Below are 25,525 nucleotides of genomic sequence, written 5' to 3'. Positions count from 1 at the left end.
AGACGGTTCCTGACCACTCTAGTTAAAATTGCCAACATCCCCCCATTCTGTATCTCCCTTCTTCGATTCATTTTTCTTTTTAGTACTTATCACCATGTAACATGCTATATATTTTCTTTGTTTACTGTGGCTCTCTCACACAGCCATTGTGCCAGCTCCATTAGGGCAAGGCCTTTGTCCCTGGTGCTTAAAAAGGGGCCTGGCACACAGTAGGTGCTCAGTTCATTGATAAACGGATGAATTGCTGGTAAGCAAAAGAGATGGCCTGAAAGGAGGAGGAAGTGGGGGGCGGGGAGGAGGAGTAAGAGGAAAGTTGCTACTCATCAACTCCACATCTCCCTTTGCCTCCTCCTTTGAATCCTTCATCTTCTAGGACAAGACCTCGAGGCCACTTCTGGGGGGCCCTTCGGCCCTCAGGAGTCGCGCACAGGGGGCGCTCAGCAGCCAGGGGCACTTTCCTTCCCTCCCGGGAGCCTGGGACAGCGGAAAGGAACGCGCGTGAGCTGCTCTCTGACTCGCCACCAGGGGACCGCTTCGGGTAAGAATTATTCTTCAGAAAATTTTTAAAAGAGAGAAAGGAAGGAAGGAAGAAAAGAGAGAGAGAAAGAGAAAAGAGAGAAAGAGAGAAAGAAAGAAAGGAGGGAGGGAGGGAGGAAGGAAGGAAGGAAAGAAAGAGGCAATCTCTAGCTTTTTCTTATTGTTACAAAAATACTTGCTTAAAATTAGCACATTCATGGGATTTCCTTGGTGGTCCAGTGGGTGAGACTCCGCGCTCCCAATGCAGGGGGCCTGGGTTGGATCCCTTGGTCAGGGAACTTGATCCCACATGCATGCCGCAACGAAAGATCCCTCATGCCACAACTGAGACTTGGCACAGCCTAAATAAATAAATAAATGTTTAAAATTAGCATATTCATCATAGAAAATTAAGAAACTAAAGAGAGAAATAAAAATTGCTGCACTAGCCCATCAAAATTGGATCTACCAGGGACTTCCCTGGCAGTCCAGTGGTTAAGACCCTGCACTCCCAGTGCAGGGGGCCTGGGTTGGATCCCTGGTCAGGGAACTAGATCCCTGATGCCACAACTAAAACCCGGCACAGCCAAATATATAAATAGTGGGAAAAAAAATTGGGGGACTTCCCTAGTGGTCCAGTGGTAAAGAGTCCACCTTACAATTCAGGGGATGAGGGTTTGATCCCTGGTCAGGGAACTAAGATCCCACTAAGATCCCAACTGAGCCCCCGGGCCACAACTACTGAACTCCGGCACCTCAGCTAGAGAGCCTGCGTGCTGCAAACTACAGAGCCCACATGGCCTGGAGCCTGCGCCCCACAACTAGAGAGAGAAAACCCACATGCCACAACTAGAGAGAAGCCCATGCACGAAGAGCCCACAAGCCTCAATGAAAGATCCTGCATGCCGCAGCGAAGATCCTGCATGCCGAAACTAAGACCAGATGCAGCCAAAAATAAATAAAATAATAAAATAAATAAATAATTTTAAAAATTGGATCTACCAACATATTTTACTTGGATCTCTATTTGCTTCTTTAAAATTTTTATTTTAACATTTGATTTTGGAGAATTTTAAACCAAAAAAAGTAGCAAAATGTACTTCATGCCACTAAACTGTACACTTCAGAATACTTCAAATGGTAAATTTTATATGATGTATATTTTTCCACAATGAAAAAAAAAAGTAGATTGTATAACATGAACACCAGTTACCAACTCAGTCTTGTTTCATCTCCCCCCAGATTCCCACTTCCTCCCATCTGGATTACTTTGTTTTTGTTTTTGTTTTGTTTTAAGTGATATTTTGGTGAAATCACATACAACTTTTTAAAAATAAACTTATTCATTTATTTTTGGTTGCATTGGGGCTTCATTGCTGCACACAGATGGGGCTTAGTTGCTCCGCAGCATGTGGGATCTTCCCGGACCAGGGCTCAAACCCATGTCCCCTGCATTGGCAGACGGATTCTTAACCACTGCGCCACCAGGGAAGTCCCTGGATTATTTTGAAGCAAATCCCAGATGGTCCCTCACCTGTAAATATTTGAGCATGCATTCTAGGAGATAAGGACTTTTTTTTTTTGAATCATTTCTTTTTAAAATACCCATAATAGCATTATTATACTTTAAAAAGTTATTATCATCAAATGTCCAGTATGTGTTCAAATTTCTAATTGTCTCATAAATGTTATAATTTGTTTTGTTATCTTTTGTTTTATTATTTTAGAGATGTTTTGAATAAAGATACTTAAATATCCATACATTGCATTTGGTCAAAATGTTTTTTGTTTTTTGTTTTTTAAATATTTTATTTATTTATTTGTTTGGGCCCCGTCTTAGTTGCAGCAGGCAGGCTCCTTAGTTGCAGCATGTGAACTCTTAGGTGCAGCATGCATGTGGGATCTAGTTCCCTGACCAGGGATCGAACTCCGGCCCCCTGCATTGGGAGCGTGGAGTCTTAACCACTGTGCCACCAGGGAAGCCCCTGGTCAAAATGTTTTAAAATCTCTTTTGATCTAAAAATTTTCTCTCCATCTTTTTATTTTTTATTTCTTATTTATTTATTTATTTGCAATTTATTTGTTAAAAAGAAAAAGATTTATCCTCTCACAGTTTGGATTTAGCTGACTGCACACCTGTGGTGTCATTTAAGATGTTCCCCTGCCTTCCATATTTTGTAAAATTTGTTATCTAGATATAGACCAATGCTGTCTAATAAAAATATAATGTGAGCCACAAATATGAATGTCGCGCAATTTAAATTTTTCTAGTAGCCACTTTAAACACGAAAACAAAGAGGATGAAATTTATTTTAATCATATTTTATAATTACTTGTATTGAAGTATAGTTGATTTATTTATTTGTTTCTTTATCTATTTTTAAATTTTTTTAGCCGCACCACTTGCCCCCAAGGGATGGAACTCTTGCCCCCTGCAGTGGAAGCGCAGAGTCCTAACCACTGGACCGCCAGGGAATTCCCAAGTATAGTTGATTTATAATGTGTTAATTACTGCTGTACAGCAAAGTGATTCATTATACATATATATACATTCTTTTTCATATTCTTTTCCATTATGGTTTATCACAGGATATTGAATATAGTTCCCTGTGCTATACAGTAGGACCTTGTTGTTTATCCATCCTGTATATAATAGTTTGCATCTGCTAATCCCAAACTCCCAATCCTTCCCCCCCCCAGCCCCTCCCCCTGGGCAACCACAAGTCTGTTCTCTATGTCTGTGAGTCTGTTTCTGTTTCGTAGATAGGTTCATTTGTGTTGTATTTTAGATTCCACATATAAGTGATGTCATACGGTATTTGTCTTTCTCTTTATTTTGATCAGTTAATTTTAACCTAACATATCCAAAATTTGATGATTTCAGCATGAAATGAATATTAAAAACTTAGATATTTTACCACTTTTTTTTTAAACCAACTCTTCCAAATCTGGTGTGTTGTTTACATTTAGAGCACATCACATGTCAACTTGGAATGGCCACGTTTCAAGTGCTTGACAGCCACAGGTTACCTCATTGCTGCTATTTTGGATTTTGGACATTCTAGAGATTTTTTTAGGTTCAAGTTCGATTTTTCAGCACAGTGACTTCATTGGTGGTGATGGGCACTGCCAGTAAGAGATGCAGAGCTGCCTCCCTTTTGTGATCTGGGCATCAACAAATATCTTAATGAATAAATGAATGTTCCCACAGAAACCCTGCCTGAGATTATTAGTCTGTTTCTCACCAGCCTCTTTTCTCATAAACACGTTTAAAAAGAAACATTGGAACTGAATCACTTTGCTGTACACTTGAAACTAACACAACATTGTAGATTAACTGCACTTCAACTAAAAAACAGGAATGGAAGAAATATTGGAATGCTACTGGATACACAGTTTGGATTTCTTGTTTAACACACCCTATATTTTTCCTAGGTCACTAAGTACTTCCTTAAAATAGTTTGCAATTTGAAATCTTGTTGCACTTGATGGCTGTTCCTTAATGTTGGAACACTTAGGTTGTTTCCAGACTGTCAGCCAATCACTGTTACAATAAGTCATTGGTTAGGGAAGTGGTGTAACTGATTCATGAAGATGTTGTAATTTCAATGAAATAACTAAGCTTGAAAATAAAACCATAAATGTTCTGCAAGGGAAAAAAAGGGAGAATCTTACCTTGCAATAAGGATTTTCTGTGACTTAAAACCTAGAAGACCTTTTTTTTGGTCTTTATTTTTTAAATTGAAGTATAGTTGATTTACAATGTAGTGTTAGTTTCAGGTTACAGAAAAGTGATTCAGTGGTACATATATATGTATACATATACATTTGTATATATAAATGTATACATATACATTTATATATATATATATATATATATATATATATATTCTTTTTCAGATTCTTTTCCACTATAAATTATTACAAGATATTGTATATAGTTCCCTGTGCTATACAGCAGGTCCTTGTTGGTTATCTATTTTATATATAGTAGTGTGTATCTGTTAATCCCAAACTCCTAATCTATCCCTTCCTCTGCAATCTAGAAGACATTTTTAAAAATTGATAAGTTTGCTCTCTTTCATACACACATAAAATTTCTGTATGGCAAAAAATATTTAAAGCAAAGTCAGAGACAAATGAAAAGCTGAGAAAAAAAGTTTGCAATTCATATCACAAAGACTTAATCTGCCTAGTAAAGAGCTTCTAGAAATCAATAACAAAAAGAACAACACAAGAATTTTTTTAATAGGGCAAAGGAAATACAAATGGCTATTAAGCATCTGAAAAGGTCATCTCATACTAAGACAGATGAAAATTTAAACTATGTGAGGTACCGTTTTCCATGTATCAGAGTGGCAAAACTCCAAAGTTTAATAAGGTAATTTATTGGCAATGCTGAAAGAAAATAAGTGCTCTCATAAGTGGTCTCTCACTGTTGGTGCCAGTGTATACTGGTCCAACTCCATGGAGGGCAATTTGGTAAAATTCATCAAAATTACGAATATATATCCCTTTTGACCTAGTAATTCCACTTTGGGAAATTCATTCTCCAGGTATAATTGCACAGGTACAAAATGACAGTCTGCAAGGTTATTCATTATTGTATGGTTTGTAATAGCAAAGGATTAGGGATAACGCAGGTCCTTAATAGGGACCTGGTTAAATAAATTATAGTACAAGCATAAATGGAATACTATTCAGCTACCATATAAAAAATGAGGAACCTTCTATGGGCTGATAAGAGCTCTGAGATTTATGTCAAGTGAAAAAAGATACAAAACAGTGCATGTGACATGCTATCTTCTGTGTAAAGATAGTGGGGAAAATTGCTTATATCTGTATAAATAAATGCAAGAATACAGAGGAGAAACTATTGACAGTGATTCTGGGTATGAGTGAGGGGAACTGGACAGATAGGGGACAAGAGTGTTAGGGAGATTGAAATTAAAACTTTTAATTAAAAAAATTTTCCGGGGCTTCCCTGGTGGCGCAGTGGTTAAGAATCCGCCTGCTAATGTAGGGGACACGGGTTCGAGCCCTGGTCGGGGACAATCCCACGTGCCACGGAGCAACTAAGCCTGTGTGCCACAACTACTGAGCCTGCATGCCACAACTACTGAAGCCCGTGCACCTAGAACCCATGCTCTGCAACAAGAGAAGCCACCGCAATGAGAAGCCCGCGCACCGCAACGAAGAGTAGCCCCTGCTCGCCGCAACTAGAGAAAGCCCGCGCACAACAACAAAGACCCAACGCAGGCAAAAATAAATAAATAAATAAATGTATTTATTTAAAAAAATTTCCTCCAAGAGATATGAAAGCACTCTCCCATCAAAAACTTGTATGTGACATTGGATGCAACTAGAGATTATCATACAAAGTGAAGTAAGTCAGAAAGAGAAAGACAAATACCATATGATATCACTTACATGTGAAATCTAAAATATGGCACAAATAAACTTATCTATGAAACAGAAACAGACTCAGACACAGAGAACAGACTTGTGGTTGCCAAGAGGAAGGGGGGATGGGGGAGGGAGGGATTGGGAGTTTGGGATGAACAGATGCAAACTATTATATATAGGATGGATAAGCAACAAGGTCCTATTGGCATAGCACAGGGAACTATATTCAATAGTCTATGATAAACCACGATGGAAAAGAACATAAAAAAGAATGTATATATATGTATAACAGAATCACTTTGAGGTACAGCAGAAATTAACACAACATTGCGAATCAACTATACTTCAATTTAAAAAAATTTTTTTAAAAACTTGTATGTGAATGTCCATAACAGCTTTATTTTTAATAAACAAAGACTGGAACAACCCAAATGTCCTTCAACAGATGACTGGATACAGAAACTGTGGTTTATCCATATCAACATTAAAAATAAATATACAGGGCTTCCCTGGTGGCGCAGTGGTTGAGAGTCTGCCTGCCAGTGCAGGGGACATTGGTTCGAGTCCTGGTCTGGGAGGATCCCACATGCCGCGGAGTAACAGGGCCCGTGAGCCACAGCTACTGAGCCTGCGCGTCTGGAGCCTGTGCTCCGCAACAAGAGAGGCCGCGATAGTGAGAGGCCGGCGCACCGTGATGAAGAGTGGCCCCCGCTCGCCACAACTAGAGAAAGCCCACACACAGAAACGAAGACGCAACACAGCCAAAAATAAATTAATTAATTTTTTAAAATAAATAAAATAAATAAATAAATATACTATTGATACACACTCCAACAGGGATGAATCTCAAAATAGTTGTGTTAAGTAAAAAAAAGCAGGCAAAAAAGGAGTACATTCTATGTACTCTATGTGATTCTGTTTATATAAAATTCTAGGAAATGCAAACTTACCTGTAGTGACGGAAAGCAGGTCATGGTTACCTGGGGAAGGTGGGAGGAGCCAGTGGGAGAGGTTCTTAAGAGGCACAAGGAAGCTTTTGGGTGTGATAGAGATTTCCATTACCTTGATTATGGTGATACATTCACAGGTGTTTACATAGGTCAGAGTTGATTAGATCGTGCACCTGAAGTATGTGCAGATTATGGTATGTCAATTACACTTCAATATACTGCCAAGATGTTTTCCCCACCATTTTTGTCTTAGTCCTCTTGGGCTGCTATAACAAAATGCCACAGGCTGGGTGGTTTAAACAACAGAAATTTATTTCTCACAGTTCTGCGGAGGCTGGGAAGTCCAAGATCAAGGTGCTGGTATATTCGGTTCCTGGGGAGAACTCTCTTCCTGGCTTGCAGATGGCCACCTTCTCGCTGTATTCTCATATGGTGGAGAGAGAGAGAGAAAGCTCTCTTCTGTCTCTTTTTCTAAGGGCACCAATCCCATCATGGGAGTCCCGTCCTCATGACCTAATCATCTCCCAAAGGCTCCACCTCCAAAGACCATCACACCTGGGGGTTAGGGTTTCAACATAATGAATTTTAGGGGAACACAAACATTCGGTCCATAACAATTTTGAAAAGGAAAATGTTTAGACATACAAAAAAACTTCAAAAGTGATTATGAATAAACCTGGATAAACATTCTCAAACAAAGTTTTAGGTGGACACACAATTAGGGAAAGGGAGACTTCTCCAGCTATGGTTTTTATTATTTTATTTTATTTATTTTTAAAATTAATATTCTCTTCTTTAGAAAAATATTTATTTGTTTGTTTGGCTGAGCCAGATCTTCGTTGCCGCATGCGGGATCTTTAGTTGCAGAATATGAACTCTTAGTTGCGGCATGTGGGATCTAGTTCCCTGACCAGGGAGTGAGCCCAGGCCCCCTGCATTGGGAGTCTTAGCCACTGGACCACCAGGCAAGTCCCCCAGCTATGATTTTTAGACATTTGGGGTTTGGCACAATGCAAATGCCTTCCCCATTCAAAATTCTAACTTACAAAAACAGACAGGATTAAAAAAAAAAAAAGATTCATTAGTTTGGAACTAGAGAGAATTAGGTTGAAATCTTGGCCTTTCTAAGTTGTCTGTCTTTGGCCAAGTGTGTGAACATCTCAGAACCTCACAGTTTTCCCATCAGTCCAAAAGGGAAAGGAATGCTTTTGTTTTCAGCGCTGATTAAAGGGTGACAAAAGATAGACTATGCACGTGCCTAATGGGATAAAGGTGAATGCTAAATTAATGTGCACTGTTATAATTATTATTCTCACCTTAGTGAGTTCAGGGCTGTTTGCCCTGGTGTCCAAAGGCGGCAGGTTCACACACTTGCCAGCTCCCAGGCTGGGAGGACTGGGAGACGGGTGGAGATGGGGAGAGTGTCTTGGGCAGAGGCCACTCCATTCCTTTCTGGAGCCCCAGCCCAGAATCTGAGTCATTCTTTCTGCTCTGAGACTCTGAGGCTCCTGCCCTAAAACTGACCTTTCCTGATGACCTGATGTGACTAAAGGCTGACAGGAAAGGGCATGGGCAGTTGCCAGGGGTGGCAGGGGCCACTCCTGGGGGGGACCAGCAGCCTTGTTTTGGGATGTCCACATACAATGTCCCTCTGGGCTCGTCTGGAAAGAATCAGTCACATATCCCACGCTACAGTGCATTATTCATGCTCTTCCCAAATCTGGGTCACCTATTCCATATCCTTTTCATCTGGATAATCTTACTGTTCCTCAGCCCCAGGGCCCCTGCCCAAAAAGCCTTACCTGCTGGGATAGGTCCCTTCTCTGACCTCTTCTAGGCCCCTGTGCTTCCCCATTACAGCACGGATCATCCAATATTAAAGTTAATGGTTAAACATAGAGACATAGAGAACGGACTTGTGGTTGCCAAGGAGGAGGAGGGGTGAGACAGGGAAGGATTGGGAGTCTGGGATTAGCAGATGCAAACTATTATATATAGGAAGGATAAAAAACAAGGTCCTACTGTATAGCACAAGGAACTATGTTCAATATCCTGTGATAAACCATAATGGAAAAGAATATGAAAAAGAATGTATATATACATATAACTGAATCACGTTGCTGTACAGCAGAAATTAACACAACATTGTAAATTAACTATACTTCAACAAAATAAATTTAAAAAATAAAAGTGCTTAAAATAATCAAAATTAGGTCAAAAGATACAAACTTCCAGTTATAAAATAAGGAAGCCCTGGGGTTGTAACATACAGCATGGCAACTATAGTTAATAATACTATTGTATATTCAAAAGTGGCTAAGGGTAAATCTTAAAAGCTCTCATCATAAAAAAATAATTTTTGGGCTTCCCTGGTGGCGCAGTGGTTGAGAATCTGCCTGTCAATGCAGGGGACACGGGTTCGAGCCCTGGTCTGGGAAGATCCCACATGCCACGGAGCAACTGCGCCCGTGAGCCACAACTACTGAGCCTGCGCGTCTGGAGCCTGTGGTCTGCAACAAGAGAGGCCGCGATGGTGAGAGGCCCGCGCACCGCGATGAAGAGTGGTCCCCACTTGCCACAATTAGAGAAAGCCCTCGCAGAGAAACGAAGACCCAACACAGTCATAAATAAATAAATAAATAAATAAAAGAACGTGAATTTCTAAAAAAAAAGAGCCAGGTTTTTGGTTTAAAAAAAAAAAAATAATAATAATTTTTATTTTTTGGCCGCTCCGTGTAGCTTGCGGGATCTTAGTTCCATGACCAGGGATTAAGCCCAGGCCCTCAGCAGTGAAAGCACAGAGTCCTAACCACTGGACCACCAGGGAATTCCCAAGAAAAGAAATTTTTTTTTTTTAACAATTTTTTTTTTTGGTATTTATTTATTTATTTATTTATTTATGGCTGTGTTGGGTCTTTGTTGCTGTGTGCAGGCTTTCTCTGGTTGCGGTGAGCGGGGGCTACTCTTCATTGCAGTGCACGGGCTTCTCATTGCGGTGGCTTCTCTTGTTGTGGAGCACGGCCTCTAGGCACACAGGCTTCAGTAGTTGTGGCTCGTGGGCTCTAGAGCGCAGGCTCAGTAGTTGTGGTGCACGGGCTTAGTTGCTCCGTGGCATGTGGGATCTTCCTCGAACCCGTGTCCCCTGCATTGGCAGGCGGATTCTTAACCACTGCGCCACCAGGGAAGTCCAAGAAATTTTGTAACTCTGTATGATGATGAATGTTAACTAGACTTATTGTGGTGATCATTTGGCAATGTATATAAATATCGAATCATTATGTTGTACATCTGAAACTAATATAATGTTATATGTCAATGATGTCGCAATGAAAGAATTTTTTTTTTTCTTCGTTGGGTGTTCGTTGCTGCGTGTGGGCTTTCTCTAGTTGTGGCGAGTGGGGGCTACTCTTCGTTGTGGTGCGAGGGCTTCTCACTGCGGTGGCTTCTGTTGTTGCAGAGTACGGGCTCTAGACCCGCGGGCTTCAGTAGTTGCAGCACGTGGGCTCAGTTGTGGCGCTCGGGCTTAGTTGCTCTGTGGCATGTGGGATCTTCTCGGACCAGGGATCGAACCCGTGTCGCCTGCATTGGCAGGAGGATTCTTTACCACTGAACCGCCAGGGAAGTCCCAAGAATAAATTTTTTAAAATCACAATTAACGGTGCTAATATGCGCAAACAGACTTGCCCCCTGGTACTATGCCCGGAGGTCACAATATCACTGCCGATAAATGCATAGTAATCGGGAGGAAGCATCAGACAAATGCAAAGTGAGGAACATTCCACCAATAACTAGTGTGTGCATTTCAAAAAAGTCAATGTCAAAAAAAATGGTACAGGGCTTTCCTAGTGGTTCCGTGTTAAGACTCCACCTTCCACTGCAAGGGCCATGGGTTCGATCCCTGGTCGGGGAAGTAACGCATGTCGCAAGGTGTGGCCAAAAAAAAGAAAAAAAAGGTACAAATGAACTTATTTACAAAACAGAAACAGAGTCATAGATGTGGAAAACAAACTTATGGTTACCAAGGGGGAATGGGGGAGGGATAAATTGGGAGATTGGGATTGACATATACACACTACTATGTATAAAATAGATAACTAGTAAGAACCTACTGTATAGCACAGGGAACTCTACTCAATACTCTGTAATGACCTATATGGGAAAAGAATCTAAAAAAGAGTGGATATACGTATATGTACAACTGATTCACTTTGCTGTACACCTGAAACTAACACAACATTGTAAATCAACTATATTCCAATAAAAATTAATTTTAAAACAGTCAATGTTGTGAAGGACAAAGAAGGATTGAGGAACTGGTCCAGATTATGGGAGACTAAGGAGACACAACAAGGAAATGCACCATGTGATCCTGGATGGGACACCAGAGGGGGGAAAAAAAGCTGTAAAGGACCTGATGAAACTGGAATCTGGACTTAAGATTAGATAACAGCATTATGTCAGGGTCAAACTTCCTCAAGTTGCTATCTGTGCTGCAGTTACGTAAGTGAAAGTCCTTGTTCTTAGTAAAAGCACTAATCATGTCTGCAGCATACCCTCAAATCATTCAGAAAAAAAAAGTGTGTGTGATTATCTTTTTTTCTATGTGTATTTTATATATACATATATATGTGTGCATTATATATGTGCATGTGTATAATAGGTGCGTGTGTGCATATTATATGTATATACATGTGTCTCTCTGTATATAAATATTTCTCTCTCTCTCCTCCTCTCTCTTTTGTACAAGAATCATCTCTGTTTTATTTATTTCACAGAGTAATGATTTTAATTGAATACATTTGGGCACAGTAAATATTTGACATGAAAAGTAGTTGTATCAGAATGGGCATCAGAAAAATAGCAACTCATCTTTACACATAATAAGTAGAAAATATTTTTTCTGTCTGTTCATGTAAGTGTTACAAATCCTGAGAATGTTATACACTGAACAAACTAGGTACTACCTTATAATTAAATCTTGCATACATATATATATAGAGAGAGAGAGAGACAGAGACAGAGAGAGACAGAGAGGAGAGAAATATATATGGAATATATATATATATATATATTTGTGTGTAACATATATATGCCTCTCTTCCTTTATGTGAGGGAGGATCACCGGGGAAAAGAACTGCTCAGCTGAGTCCACTGGATGTGGTTTTGAGCCACTAAGTTTGGGGAATGTTTGTTACACAGCAAAAGAAAACTGATACACAAATGCTGTTAAATAATAAAATATGTTCTATCCTCCCAGTTTTTTAAATATACCTTCAAAACAATATGAAAGGCCAGATTCAAATTTATTATTTCTTTTTTGTTTTAATAAGATTTGTTTTTTTTAGATTAGAGTTTTTAACTTGTGGTAAAACATACATAATAGAAAATTTTTAACCATTTTAATGTATACAATTCAGTGGCATTGAGTACACATACAATGTTGTACAACTTCTACCTAGTTCCAGAACTTTTTCACCAGCCCAAATGGAAACTCAATGGTCTAAAAGGAAGTCTATGGGCTCCAGTAAATATACCCATTGCTCCCACAACTCCTTGCCTGGTGGAGGCATTCACCCTCCAAAGTGCAGTGCCATAATAGAGGTCCCTCTTGCCCTGGTCTGAGGCTGGCACTGGCAACAGAAAAACACCAGCCCAAAGGCAATGATCAGAGGCTTAAAGGATCTGCAAAAAAACAGAGCATGGAAGGGCCTGTGTCGCACAGCAGTGATGGGGCGGGAGGGCCTGCCTTGGCCAAAGGGGGCAGCTCCCCTTCAGCTTTGGACCGTTGCAAACAAGCAGGACTGCAGATCACTCCTGTTGGACCTTCCAATTTTGCAAGAGAAGCAGAAATTCTAGATTTTCATTAGAAATCTCCTGATACTCAAAATTCTGGGCAGACCAAACCAAGCATATCTTCAGGTGGAATTTGGCCTGTGGGGTCCAGCATAGGATCATGCAGGATCTGTGCCTAAAACATGGGTGAGGGGAACTTCCCTGGTGGTCCAGTGGGTAAGACTCCATGCTCCCAATGCAGGGGGCCTGGGTTCGATCCCTGGTCGGGGAACTAGAGCCTGCATGCATGCCGCAACTAAGAAGTCCACATGCTGCAACTAAAAAGATCCCATGTGCAGCAACTAAGACCCGGCTCAGCCAAAAAAAAAAAAAAAAAGGTGAGGGATGGGGTGAGTGGGAGAGCAGAGCTGGCAGAGGGGGCTTGGCTTCTGTGCAAATTTGAGCAGGAGACAGGATTGCAACTTATGGGTGCAGCATTAGCTGCACTCCATGTCCGCCACTGGCAGCACTCAAAATAAAGCATGGTTGGAGCAGGTTTAAGCTCAATAATAATCCTAGTCTTCCTGGGAAACTTTATTCCCCCCACACCTCCTCTCTCAGACTATGTGATCTCTCTGCACCTCTGTTTCCCCTTCTTTAAAATAGAGACCTTACAGGATATACTAAGTGAATGAATATATGTAAAATACATAAAATAATGCCAAGTGCAGGGTGGGCACTACTTAAGTGTTGGCTACTGTATTAGTTGCATAATGAGTGGCTTAAAACAACAAGACACATTTATTATTTCATAGTTTCTGTGGGTCAGGAGTTTGGGAGCAGCTTAGCTGGGTGGTTCTGGCTTGGGGTCTCATGAGGTTGCTAACAGATGCCAAGTGAGGCTACATCATCTGAAAGCTTGACTGGGGCTGGAGGATCTGCTTCCAAGATAGCTCCCTTGCGTGGCAGACAAGCTGATGCCGGTTGTTGGGTGGAGGCCTCAGTTCCTCACCTTGCGGATCTCTCCAAAGGGCTGCTTGAGTGTCCTCACAGTATGGTGGCTGACTTCTCCCAGAGCAAGTGAGCTAATCAAGAACAAGGCAGAAGTCACATGTTTTTTATGACCTAACCTCAGAAGTCACACACATTGTCATTTCAACAATATCCTCTTGGTTATATGATGGAGAGGAACTACACAAGGGTGTAAATATCAGGAGGCAAGGATCACTGTGCTATTATGAATAAAGGTCACATGGCTGATAAGAGCAGAGCTGTGAGTCAGGCATCCTGGTTTCAAATCCTAGCTCTGTCTAGATAACTGTGAGAACTTGGACAAGTACTTAACCTGTCTTTCACTGCATCTTCATTTATAAGATAGAATAACAGTACTTACTTCATTTGGAGTTGTTATTGGGATTAAGGGAATATATAATCACTTCAGAACAATTCCTGGCATATAACAAGTGCACAATAGGTGTTTGCTGCTACTTTTTTTTTTTACTTGAGTTGTACACTTCATTATTTATTTATTTATTTATTTATTTGGTGTGTCAGATCTTAGTTGTGGCATGTGGCTCCTTAGTTATGGCATGCGAACTCCTAGTTGCGGCATGCATGTGGGATCTAGTTCCTAGACCAGGGATCAAACCCGAGCCCCCTGCATTGGGAGCACGGAGACTTAACCACTGCACCACCAGGGAAGTCCCTGCTGCTACTTTTTTATAGACAGCTCCTCCACTGACAGATCAGCTCCTCCCATACAACCCACCAGAAGCCCCAATGATTGAAGACTAGTAGAGAGGGACTGAGGGGCCCCCAGTAATCTAGGTCATAGAGATACAGATGGAAAGACTGTTCATGAGACTGTGTCCTGCTCCAGACTGAAATCTCCCAAAGGCAGGGATTTCCTTCAGCTGCCCACAGACAGGCCAAAAAAAAAGTCAGTTTTACTGCTTCGCTTTCTGATGAGAAACTCCAGCCCGCATGTCACCTTTCTAATGCCATTTACTTTGCCCAGAGTAGCCTACATTGGGTGGAGAGGGCATCTTGCCCACCATTATGGACCCAGCATAGTAACCAGCACACAGCAGGTACCAAAAAAACAATTGATCACGGTGATATGTTATTGCTGGGTCAAAGGTATATTCCACAGAGCAGTTTTTTAAGATATAATCCAGGGCCAGCTTCGGGTCCCTGGACAAATTCTTTTGTAGCTTGTTCACTGCAGGTGCCTCTAAGAGGCTTGGGTGTACTTTGTGCCCTCTGAAACACAGCACAGAGGTAGAAGCCCCTTAAAAGTGGATCAGAAAAAGGCCTTCAGGTTGGAAAAGTAATTGATCATTTTTCTCAGTGCAAGAAGCCAGGGAGAAGGAGCGCTCACTCTTGGATAACTATGTCCCCCACTCAGAAGGAGGCCAGGGGCTGGGGGCTGGACAGGCCGGCTGCCAGGGCAGACGGTGGCTGTCTGGATCTATTCCTTGCCAAGGTTCTCCTCTCTGCCCTTCCCACCTGCCTGTCACTGCTGCCGGGATCTGCTATCCTGGCACCTGGCCCAGCCAAGTGTATGGGGCGCACAGTTTCGGATTCCAGAGGCTGAGCTGGCTCGGAGCCCTGCTGAGTCAACTCTGTTTTTCTTGCCTGTTCTCTGAGCCATCGTGCCCTGGGTTTTTCCTGGCAGGCAGGTTTTCTATGCCAGCCTCAATTTTCAGGGAAGGTATAGGGAAGTTGGTGGGAATGGAGGAGGAGAATTTTGGTATAAGTTTGTTGAATAAATGCTTAGCCTTGTGAAATGAAAGTCGTCCACCTCACAGGCTCACTCAATTCTTCCTCTGTCCCAACTCTGTCCCTACCCCAGGCTCAAGAGTGTTGGGGTCTCTCCACCAGCCTGGGAACTCCATGTAGGAGAGCAGAGGACTGTTTGTTGAATGAATGAATGAATGAGGGAGAAGGGGGAGACCTTCCTTCCATGTATCCCCTCTTTTTGTTCCAAGGTTCCTGCTTTGATTCAGGCAAACACTCTGAAGACCCTGACGGTAGAGAGTGGGCAGTGGGGAGAGAGGCCCCCGCTGGAGACTGAACAAGACAAATCTGGGCCCTGCCACCAGGGCACTAAGTTGTGCGGAGTGGGATGAAAGACGTTAAAGGATCCCACAAACACATCTGCAACGACCAAGCCTTGAGCGGGAAGGAGCGCGGGAGCCCGAGATGTCTCCCCGGGAGACCAGCCTGGTCTTGGGCGGGGATGTTTGAGGGGTCCCGGGCTTCCCGCCTAGCCCTGCTGGACTGAGCGTACCAGAACCCTCTTCCCCAGCTTTTGACTTGGGGAGGGGGTCAGGAATGCAGCCCTCACGCCCCATCCCCGCTGACACCAGCGCCTTTTCCCCAATGAGCGCGGAGGGGGTTTGGGGGGGCTCGAAATTCCGGCGCTTGGAAAGGGACCGCGGGGAGAGGAAGTCACGTCTTCCACGGTCAGTAGAGAAGGCACGATGGACCACGCACGTCCGGGCCTGGTGGGAGGGGCCAGAGTTTTGCACCTCCCAGGGCGCCCCTCACCCCCAAAACTACCCGGCCTCCAGCACACTGAACCTCACCCCCGGCCCCACGCCCCGCCCCCGGAACCCCATGCGCCCCGCCTCCCAGGCTCCTCCTTCTACTCCTGCACTGTGCTTATAATAGAGGGCGTCGCGGGCACAAGGCGAGCTGTGATTCGAATCTTTCTTCTGGCTTCTGCGCTCAAGCGAGTCTCCACCAGGGCCCCGGCGTCTCCACCCCTCTCATCTCGACCTCCGAGTCCCCCTTGCGCCCCCTCACCCCTGCCTCTCCGATTCCCCGCGTCCCGGCGTCCACACCACCTGGAAGGATGCGCTGTGCGCCAACAGCCGGAGCAGCCCTGGTGCTGTGCGCCGCCACCGCCGGGCTGCTGAGCGCGCAGGGCCGCCCGGAGCCTCCCGAGACGCCGCGCTTCGCCTCCTGGGACGAGGTGAATGTGCTGGCGCACGGGCTCCTGCAGCTCGGCAACGGGCTACGCGAGCATGTGGAGCGCACCCGTGGGCAGCTGGGCGAGCTGGAGCGGCGTCTGGGCGCGTGCGGGGCCGCCTGCAAGGATCCTGAGGGGTCAGCCGCGCCTCCGTTCGCCCCGGAGAATCTGGTCCCTCCCGCCGGCGACGCAGGCCCGGAGACCCTCCGCAGCTTTCAGGTACGTACGCTCCTACTGCCCTGGAAGGGTGTGGACGGGAGGGGCACATCCTGGACTCCCTGGGCTCTCCTGCCCGGGTTTCAAAGGATGGAGAGTTGGGAGTAGGACCGGCGGTTGAATGGAGAAGTTGGCGGCAGAAGGCCAGATCCTCACCAGGCTTTTATACTCTCCCCAGACTCAGCTCAAGGCTCAGAACAGCAGGATCCAGCAACTCTTTCAGAAGGTGGCCCAGCAGCAGCGGCACCTGGAGAAGCAGCACCTGAGAATCCAGAACCTGCAGAACCAGGTGCCCGATGCTTGCCCCAGATGGGGAGGGAGGTTGAAGTTGGACCTATGGGTCTGGACGTGGAGCTAAGCAGGTCGAGCAGCCTGAGCCAGCCAGACCTGACCCCCTCCTCCTGTCCTGTCCCAGATGGGCCACTTGGCCCCCATGCACCTGGGCCACGGTGTGGCCAAGCGTGCCAGGAGGAAGAGGCTACCCAAGATGGCCCAGCTTGCTGGCCCAGCTCACAATATCAGCCGCCTGCACAGTGAGTGTCCAGCCCTTTGCTGTTCTCTGGAAACCAGCCCCCCACTATTCTTGACCCCCCCCCACCTTGTCAGGTCCACCTTACTGAGAAGGAGAGAGGCCCCGGCCCTGCCTCCCGGTCTCTGGTGAAGGGGTGACTGGGACACCCCCTCCTCAGCCCTCTCCCTACCCCACGGGGCCACCCCACCCTTCTTCCCAGCAAGCCAGTGGGATTTCCCCAAAGCCTCACGGGGCCACTAACTGGAGCAGCAGGCGGCTGGGAAAGAGGGTCCAAGAGGGACTTGAGCTGCAGGGGTGTGGGAAAGGGGGTGGTACAGCTCAGGGACACCTTCCTGGAGGTTGGAACCTTCTAGGAGGACAGGATGGGGGACAAAAGGGTGCCAGCTAGGGAGGCTGGAGCCCTCGTTGGGTGAAGAGAGAATGGCGGCCTGGGAGGGGAGGTTCTGATGTTTGGCTGCCACCCATCCCCCATGGTCTTTTAGAGTGTGGATCTAGGAGGGGAGGATAGGGCAGGGAACCCCCATCTCCTTGGCCAGACGCACCACTCTTGCATCTCTTACAAATCCAGGCCTCCTGACTCACACACCTCTTCCGTCCCACAACCTTCTATTGGCCCGGAAGTCCCTGACCAGCTGTTCCCATGCCCCCCCCAAGTTCTGGTTCCTTTATTGTGTATGCCCCATAGCACCCCAGATCTCCTAGCATGTCTGTAGGTGTCTGACACAGATTCCCAGCTCCCGGTGTCTCTGTCCCACTGATCCAGACCTGGCTGGCTTCCCTGTGGTCCTCGTACCCCATCACCCAGCCTGGCATCTGCAGCAGTCTGCAGCCAACTGGGTGAAAGTTCAGATCTCCCTCTTCACACCCTCGGGCTGGTTGCTGGCTTCCAGCCCTCTAGTCTTGAGGACTCTGGCACCTCCCCGTCCCACCACTCTCCCACCCCTCCCCAACCAGGAAAGGTCCATTACACCCTCCCAAACCGTAGCCCTGGGATGAGCGGCTTCTGGGTGGGGCCCTCAGGCATAGATCCAGGCTGGGGAATGTGATGGGGAAGGGGGGGTCGTGTGTAGGTTTGGGGACTCCAGGCGCGGCCCTGCCAAGTATGGGAAAGTTCAGAGCTGAGGAGACAAACAGCTGGTGTTAATGGAAGCCACATTGGTGGTTTGGCGGGCTGCCTGTTGTGATTGGAAGAGAGGAAAGTAGGGGAAAGGGGAGCTGCCTCAGGGGCCAGAAAATGCCTCCAGTCATCTGGGCCCGCCCCCATTCCCACAGTGTGGACACATTCACCCCGCGACCTGAGCCTTCCCCTCCCCCTGCGACCTTTCCCCTACTTTCCGGGCTGGGCTGGGGCTGGGGGCGGGGACTTCCCCGGTCGGCCGATGTGCCCTGGCCATCCCTCCCTTTTTTCCTCCGTCCCTCCCTCCTTCACTCCTTAACCCTTCCCCCTCCCTCTCTGATACCTGGGACCCCAGGCAGGGCCTCTGTGGTGTCCCCAAGCCCCATCCAGGCCTGATTCCCCACCCGCCACTGGACAGAGCAGAGCCCCCTCCTGTTTATCGCAGTTCTTGCCCCATCCCCACTCTGGTCCAGCTCCTTCAATCATTCCTTCATGGCATCTTTAGTAAACACCTGCTGTGGGCTGGGATCAGCCTGGGCACCGGTGCCATATGGTGGGCAAAGAGCCATTCCTTGTCCCTAGCCTCATGGACCTCATTCAGTATGGGGAGTTGGAGAGAGACCATCAGATGACCCCAGTGTTGGGGAGTAGGAAGTCCTCAGTGCCCCTAACCTGGTCTGGGGGGAGTCAGGGACATCATCCTTTTCAGAAGCTGGGACCTTTAATATGAGGCAAAGAAAGGCATGAGGGAAGTGGGTCTCAGAACACTAGCACGTGCAAAGTCCCTGTGGCAGGAGGGTGTGTGGCCAGAGGGTGGGCGTGCAGTGCAGGAGGAGGGAGGATGGGTATAGCAACCAGTCCTGGGGTACCTTGTAGACTGTGTTGAGGAAAGGCATGGGGAGCTATGGAAGACTTTAGGCAAGTGGGGGGTGTGTCATGAGCTCTAGATTGCCCTCTCCTGTCCCTGTCACCTGCTGCCCAGCCCCCAGACATGCCTGTTTCCTGGAAACCCCAGGACTGCTCTCTGCTTCAATCCCCCCACCCTTGTCTGCCCTGCAGAACTGCCCAGGGACTGCCAGGAGCTGTTTGAAGAGGGAGAGAGGCAAAGTGGATTGTTCCAGATCCAGCCCCAGGGGTCTTCCTCATTCCTGGTTAACTGCAAGATGACCTCAGGTAGGGATGCTCTGGCCCCCCAGGTACCCCAAATATCATGGGCCCGGTTGTCTTTCTGTCAAATGCAGCTCACCCCCCTCCCTCCCTTGCTCCCCGCTTCCTCCTTCCCTGCTGGATCCTTGGGACAAAAATCTAGGCAGAGCCCTCCGCCTGCTGACCAGCCCATCTTTCTCCTTCGACCATCTTCCTCCAGTCCTGCTGGGATGGATGAGAGGAACATTGGTCTCCCTTGGTTTAGAGGTGGTTTGGGGTTTGGGAGCCAGATGGGGGAGTCAGGGTCTCTTGTGAGAAGAATCCTCCTGGTGACCGTGCACCTTTCTGGGCAGATGGAGGCTGGACTGTAATTCAGAGGCGCCAGGATGGCTCAGTGGACTTTAACCAGCCCTGGGAAGCCTACAAGGATGGCTTCGGAGACCCCCAAGGTGGGTGTTTCCTGCAGGCCAGAGGCACAGGGGGAGGAGGGGCCACCGAGGTGGGTCGTTCTCACAGATGGGCCTTTCCCACTGTAGGCGAGTTCTGGCTGGGCCTGGAGAAGGTGCACCGCATCATGGGGGACCGTGGCAGCCGCCTAGCTGTGCAGCTGCAGGACTGGGAGGGCAATGCCGAGTCACTGCAGTTCCCCGTCCACCTGGGTGGCGAAGACACAGCCTACAGCCTGCAGCTCACGGCACCCGTGGCCAGCAAACTGGGTACCACCACCTTCTCGCCCAGCGGCCTCTCCCTGCCTTTCTCCACTTGGGACCAGGACCACGACCTCCGCGGAGACAAGAACTGTGCAAAGAGCCTCTCTGGTGAGCAAGCAAGCTCTGTCCCTCCTTGTCTTGCCCTTTGCCACACAGCTGGGACCTCCCCTCCCTACCTTTCTGCATCCGTCCCCTGCCTTCAACTCCATCTATTCCCTCCCCACTTTTCTCCTTATGTGCAGCATACCCTTGGGCAACTGACTTGACACTTCACTTACCCCATCTTTAAAATGGGTATAACCACACCGTCCACACCATAGGATTATTATGAACATACGACGAGATGACGTTTGTGGGATGGTGGCTGGTGTGTGGCAAAGCCTCCGAGACAGACCCCAACTTGTTCTAATGAAATCGGAGGCAGAGCCCGGGCCCTGTGAAGTGAAACATATGAAACTTGCCTTTTGGTGGGTCAAAGAAGGATGGAATAGTGGTTAATTTCATATGGTTCAATCTAATATAAACTAGTGAGATGCATGACAGTCATAGAGAGGCTTTAATAAATGCTTGCCATGTGCCAGGTGCGGAGAAGTCACTCGCCAGGGTCACAGACATAAAAGCTGCAGTTACTGGGAAGGGGGGTGCCCAGAGCCCCTGAGGTACCTTTGTCACAACCTGGGGTTCCTCAGAACACAGTTTGACAACCACTGCTAAAGTCATCTAAAGTGTGTGACGTCCAACACCCAGCCTCATCCCCATCCCAGCCCCATTGGAGGCCCAAGGACCCATGGGCCTGACCAAGTCCCCTTTTCTCTGACCCCGGCAGGTGGCTGGTGGTTCGGTACCTGCAGCCACTCCAACCTTAATGGCCAGTATTTCCATTCCATCCCGCGGCAGCGGCAGCAGCTTAAGAAGGGCATTTTCTGGAAGACCTGGCGGGGCCGCTACTACCCACTGCAGGCCACCACCATGCTGATCCAGCCCACAGCGGCCGAAGCAGCCTCCTAGCCGCCTCACTGGGGCCTGGTGCCAGGCTCCTGGAGGACGGTGACTGATTCTGGCCCAGCATGTGGCCACTCCCTGCCTGGGCAGGGGCTGCGAGCAGGGGCCATCTGAAACCTCATGGACAGAGAAGATGTCCACGACTGGAGATGCCCCCGCGATGAGTGGGGGGCTGCGGGAAATGCCCTCTGAGAAGAACAGAGCTGCAGGGCTGCAGGACACAGACCCCGAAAGCGTGGGACACGGGGGCATTGAAGCCCACTCCTCGCCCGCCCGAGGAGTAGGGGACGCAGAGGGACCACTCGGGGGCAGCCAGGCCGGCCCTTGATGGCGGATTCAGTCACGTTGACTGGCTGGGGGACCAGGACTCCCATAGGCCCCGGGCGCCCTTGTGGTGCTGTAGCGTGTGGGTGCTATAGGCGAGCCCGCACCGACGGCATCTGGGCTGAGCCCACAGAATTCTTGGAATAAAAGCAACCTCAGAACATTTCGTTCCTTTTCGTCCTTTGTTTTTGTTTTGAAAAGTGGACAGTTTTCAAAGTCCACATAAACATGTTCCCAGGGTGGAGGGCGAATGCTTCCAGGGCTCTTGAGGACAGCACTGGTTATCCCTACCACCTCTGACAACTGATTTCAATTTCCTTCACTTATGATTTCATGATGCGTATCTCATTTTTTATTTTCAAAGTTACAAAATAAAACCCTCATTCAGTCTTTCTGGAAGCAGGTAATAGAGGAAATAAGAAGCTCTTCCTGACCATACCTACGTGTATGAATCACTATTAACTTTTTAGTGTCCTGCCATCTGATAGAAATATGATGTGAGTTGTGTGTTTAATTTTACTTTTTTTGTAGCCACATTTTTAAAAAAGCAAAAAAAAAAAAAAAAACAAGTTTTAAAAGAAACAAAGTAAAAAAATTTTAGGAATATACTTCATTGAACCCAATATTTCCCCAATATTACTGTTTCAACATGTGGTCAATATAAAAGTTATTGATGAGATATTTGACATGGCTTTTTGTACTGAGTCTTCCAAATTCAGTATGGATTTCACACTTATGGCGCATCTCAGTTTGGACTGGCCGTATTTAAGGGCTCAGTAGCCACAGTGGCCAATGGCCACCGTCTTGGACAACCCAGCTCTACTGTGTGACATTAATGCAGTGTTTTGGGTAAATTCTTCCCATTTTTGGCCATGTCTGCAGAAGTTTTCCTTTAAATTGGCTTTAAATATATATATATATATATATATCTTGGGACTTCGCTGGTGGTCCAGTGGTTAAGAATCCGCCTTCCGATGCAGGGAACGCAGGTTCGATCCCTGGTCGGAGCTAAGATTGCACATGCCGCAGGGCAACTAAGCCCGAGCGCCATAACTAGAGAGCCTGCGTGCTGCAACTACTGAGCCCGCACACTCTGGAGCCTGCGTGCCACAACTAGAGAGAAGCCTGCCGGCTGCAACGAAAGGCCCCACATGACGCAAGTAAGACCTAACGCAGCCAAAAATAAATAAATATTTTAAATATATATATATATATATATATAAAATTCAGCTAATATTTCTTGAGCACCTACTACAGGTCAGGCCCTGTCCCAAGTGCTTGGGATACTCTAAACAGAAAGATCCCTGCCTGCACCAAGCTTGCCTTCAAAGCCCCTCCCATTACAGAGAAGGTGACCTATAATTGATGGTCCAAACTGGAGACACTGTTGAGAGTGAAAGGGGGGGTGTTGTTAATAATTAAGCCAGATGACAGATGTAAAGCAGCTCCCTCCCAGGCATATAGGGACTTACTGACCCAGTTTCTAAAAATGTAGTCACATATCTTAACAGCATGTGGAAAACCCTGCCATAAATAGGTTAGTAAAACTAAACTCGGTGAAAACAAAACAATGCAAATGCTTTCAAAGTCCAGCTAGAGGGAATTCCCTGGCCGTCCAGTGGTTAGGACTCCACGCTTTCACTGCTGTCAGTGTGGGTTCAATCCCTGGTGGGGGAACTAAGATCCCACAAGCCCCGCAGCCAGGCCAAAAAAAAAAATCCAGCTAGAAAACTGATCTATGGTGAAAAAAAACCCCCACAATAAACGAAAAGTGGTTGCCTCTGGAAGGGTGGGAGGTGGGATAGGGATTGACTCGGAAGGGATATAAGGGAACTTTCTCGAGTGATGGTGATGTTCTGAACCTCAACAGAGGTGGGTTACTCCCGTGTTCACCTTTGCCTTGGTGAGTATACACTTAAGATTTGTGCATTTCATTGTATGTAAATTTCACCTTAAAAAAAAAAGCTACGGGCTTCCCTGGTGGCGCAGTGGTTGAGAATCTGCCTGCTAATTCAGGGGACACGGGTTCGAGCCCTGGTCTGGGAAGATCCCACATGCCGCGGAGCAACTAGGCCCGTGAGCCACAACTACTGAGCCTGCATGTCTGGAGCCTGTGCTCCGCAACAAGAGAGGCCACGATAGTGAGAGGCCCACGCGCTGCGATGAAGAGTGGCCCCCGCTTGCCGCAACTAGAGAAAGCCCTCGCATGGAAACGAAGACCCAACACCGCCAAAAATAAATAAATAAATAAATAAATAAATAAATAAATTGATTAATTAAAAAAAAATTAAAAAAAAAAAAGCTACAACAGTCATAAAAAGACATGGAACTCTAGTTAATGGTATGCATGCTGAAGTGTTTTAGAGGTGCAGTGAACTGATGTCTTCAAGTTTGTTTTATTTAAAATTTTTTTCCAGCTTTATTGAGATGTAATTAACATACAACAGGACTTTCCTGGTGGTGCAGTGGTTAAGAATCCGCCTGCCAATGCAGGGGACACGGGTTCGAGCCCTGGTCCGGGAAGATCCCACATGCCACAAAGCAACTAAGCCCCTGCGCCACATCTACTGAGCCTGCGCTCTAGAGCCCGCGAGCCACAACTACTGAGCCCGTGTGCCACAACTACTGAAGCCCACGCGCCTAGAGCCTGTGCTCCACAACAAGAGAAGCCACCACAATGAGAAGCCTGTGCACCGCAACGAAGAGTAGCCTCCGCTCGCCGCAACTAGAAAAAGCCCGTGCGCAGCAACAAAGACCCAATGCAACCAAAAATAAATAAATAAATAAATTTATTTTAAAAAGGAATTGAAAAAAGGTAGGACTTTTGCAGTATGTGGTTCAATGTTATTTAATGCACTGCTTACGATTATCACCCGTATCATATGGCACATTATCATAGGGCACATGTTTGGGAAAAACAGCATCTGCCTGTGCCGTGAGCCCCAGCTGCTCTTTTAATAGGAGAACCTATATTTTCCAATATTCCTAGGGGTTCCTTGGGAAGGTAGTGGGGGCCTCTTTCACTAGAGGAGAGCCTCTGTGTTGGGGACACACTAGCTTCCCTGGGGCCCTGGCTGAGCATGAGTGACAAACTCCTCAACACTTGGAGGCCAGACCCTCTCCAGGATCCTTGTTTGGGGGTGTCCTGTATCAGGCAGGCTTGGAGAGTCTCCCTTGAGACCACTGTGGCTGAACTGGTGGGGAGTCCAGTCTGTTGAGGTGGGGGCAGAGCCCTCCCAGTTATGCCCTCTTTATGCTCAGGTTCTGCCAAAGAGGGCTGATTGCTCCTTCTGCTGCTATCACCTCCTCCTCCAACACAGCATTTCCTGCCCCTCCATCACTGGGAACGACAGAAAGAGTAACCACCATGGCTGGGAACCAAACAAGAGCCAGGAAGTGAATCCTGACCCAGCCAACTTCAGAGCTGGCGCTCTTAACCATATCACTCTCCTGCGGAGGGGCCAGGACAGGACACTCAAGCTCTGTGGCCTCAGCTCCTGCATCCGGAAAATAGGGATGGTCTGGTACCCCACCCTCCCATCCGCACCGCTCCTTCCTGTTCTCCAGGTGCCGTGAGGATTTCATGTAGCATTACATGAAAAGCAGTCTGAGCAGTGTCTGGCTCATGGTGAGCACACAACATAAACATGAGCCATCATTACAAATACTATCATTACTATGAGCCATGCTGGGTGGGCGCGGGAAGAACGTGACCCAGACAGGAGAAATGCCTTCATGGTGGAGGTCACTTTTGAGTCAGTTTTTAATTTTTTCTTCTTATTTAAAATCATGTTTATTAAGAAGGTTTACTTTTAAAAAAAAACATTTATTTTATTGAAGTATAGTTGATTTACAAGG

At 46.7% G+C, this 25,525-nt stretch overlaps 1 protein-coding gene across 1 annotated transcript; it reads left to right on the top strand.

The window, feature by feature from the left end:
- Nucleotides 1–16,301: 16,301 nt before the first annotated feature.
- On the top strand, nucleotides 16,302–21,830 carry ANGPTL4 (angiopoietin like 4). The gene is made up of 7 exons (XM_059918546.1): nucleotides 16,302–16,839; nucleotides 17,015–17,125; nucleotides 17,252–17,369; nucleotides 19,545–19,658; nucleotides 19,985–20,080; nucleotides 20,168–20,449; nucleotides 21,168–21,830. The coding sequence occupies exons 1-7, from the start codon at nucleotides 16,504–16,506 to the stop codon at nucleotides 21,347–21,349; spliced, it is 1,239 nt and encodes a 412-aa protein (XP_059774529.1). The 5' UTR covers nucleotides 16,302–16,503; the 3' UTR covers nucleotides 21,350–21,830.
- Nucleotides 21,831–25,525: the final 3,695 nt, after the last annotated feature.

Source organism: Balaenoptera ricei, chromosome 3 (assembly GCF_028023285.1).
Source record: "Balaenoptera ricei isolate mBalRic1 chromosome 3, mBalRic1.hap2, whole genome shotgun sequence".
NCBI lineage: Eukaryota > Metazoa > Chordata > Mammalia > Artiodactyla > Balaenopteridae > Balaenoptera > Balaenoptera ricei.
This window is presented reverse-complemented; position numbering and strand designations above follow the sequence as displayed.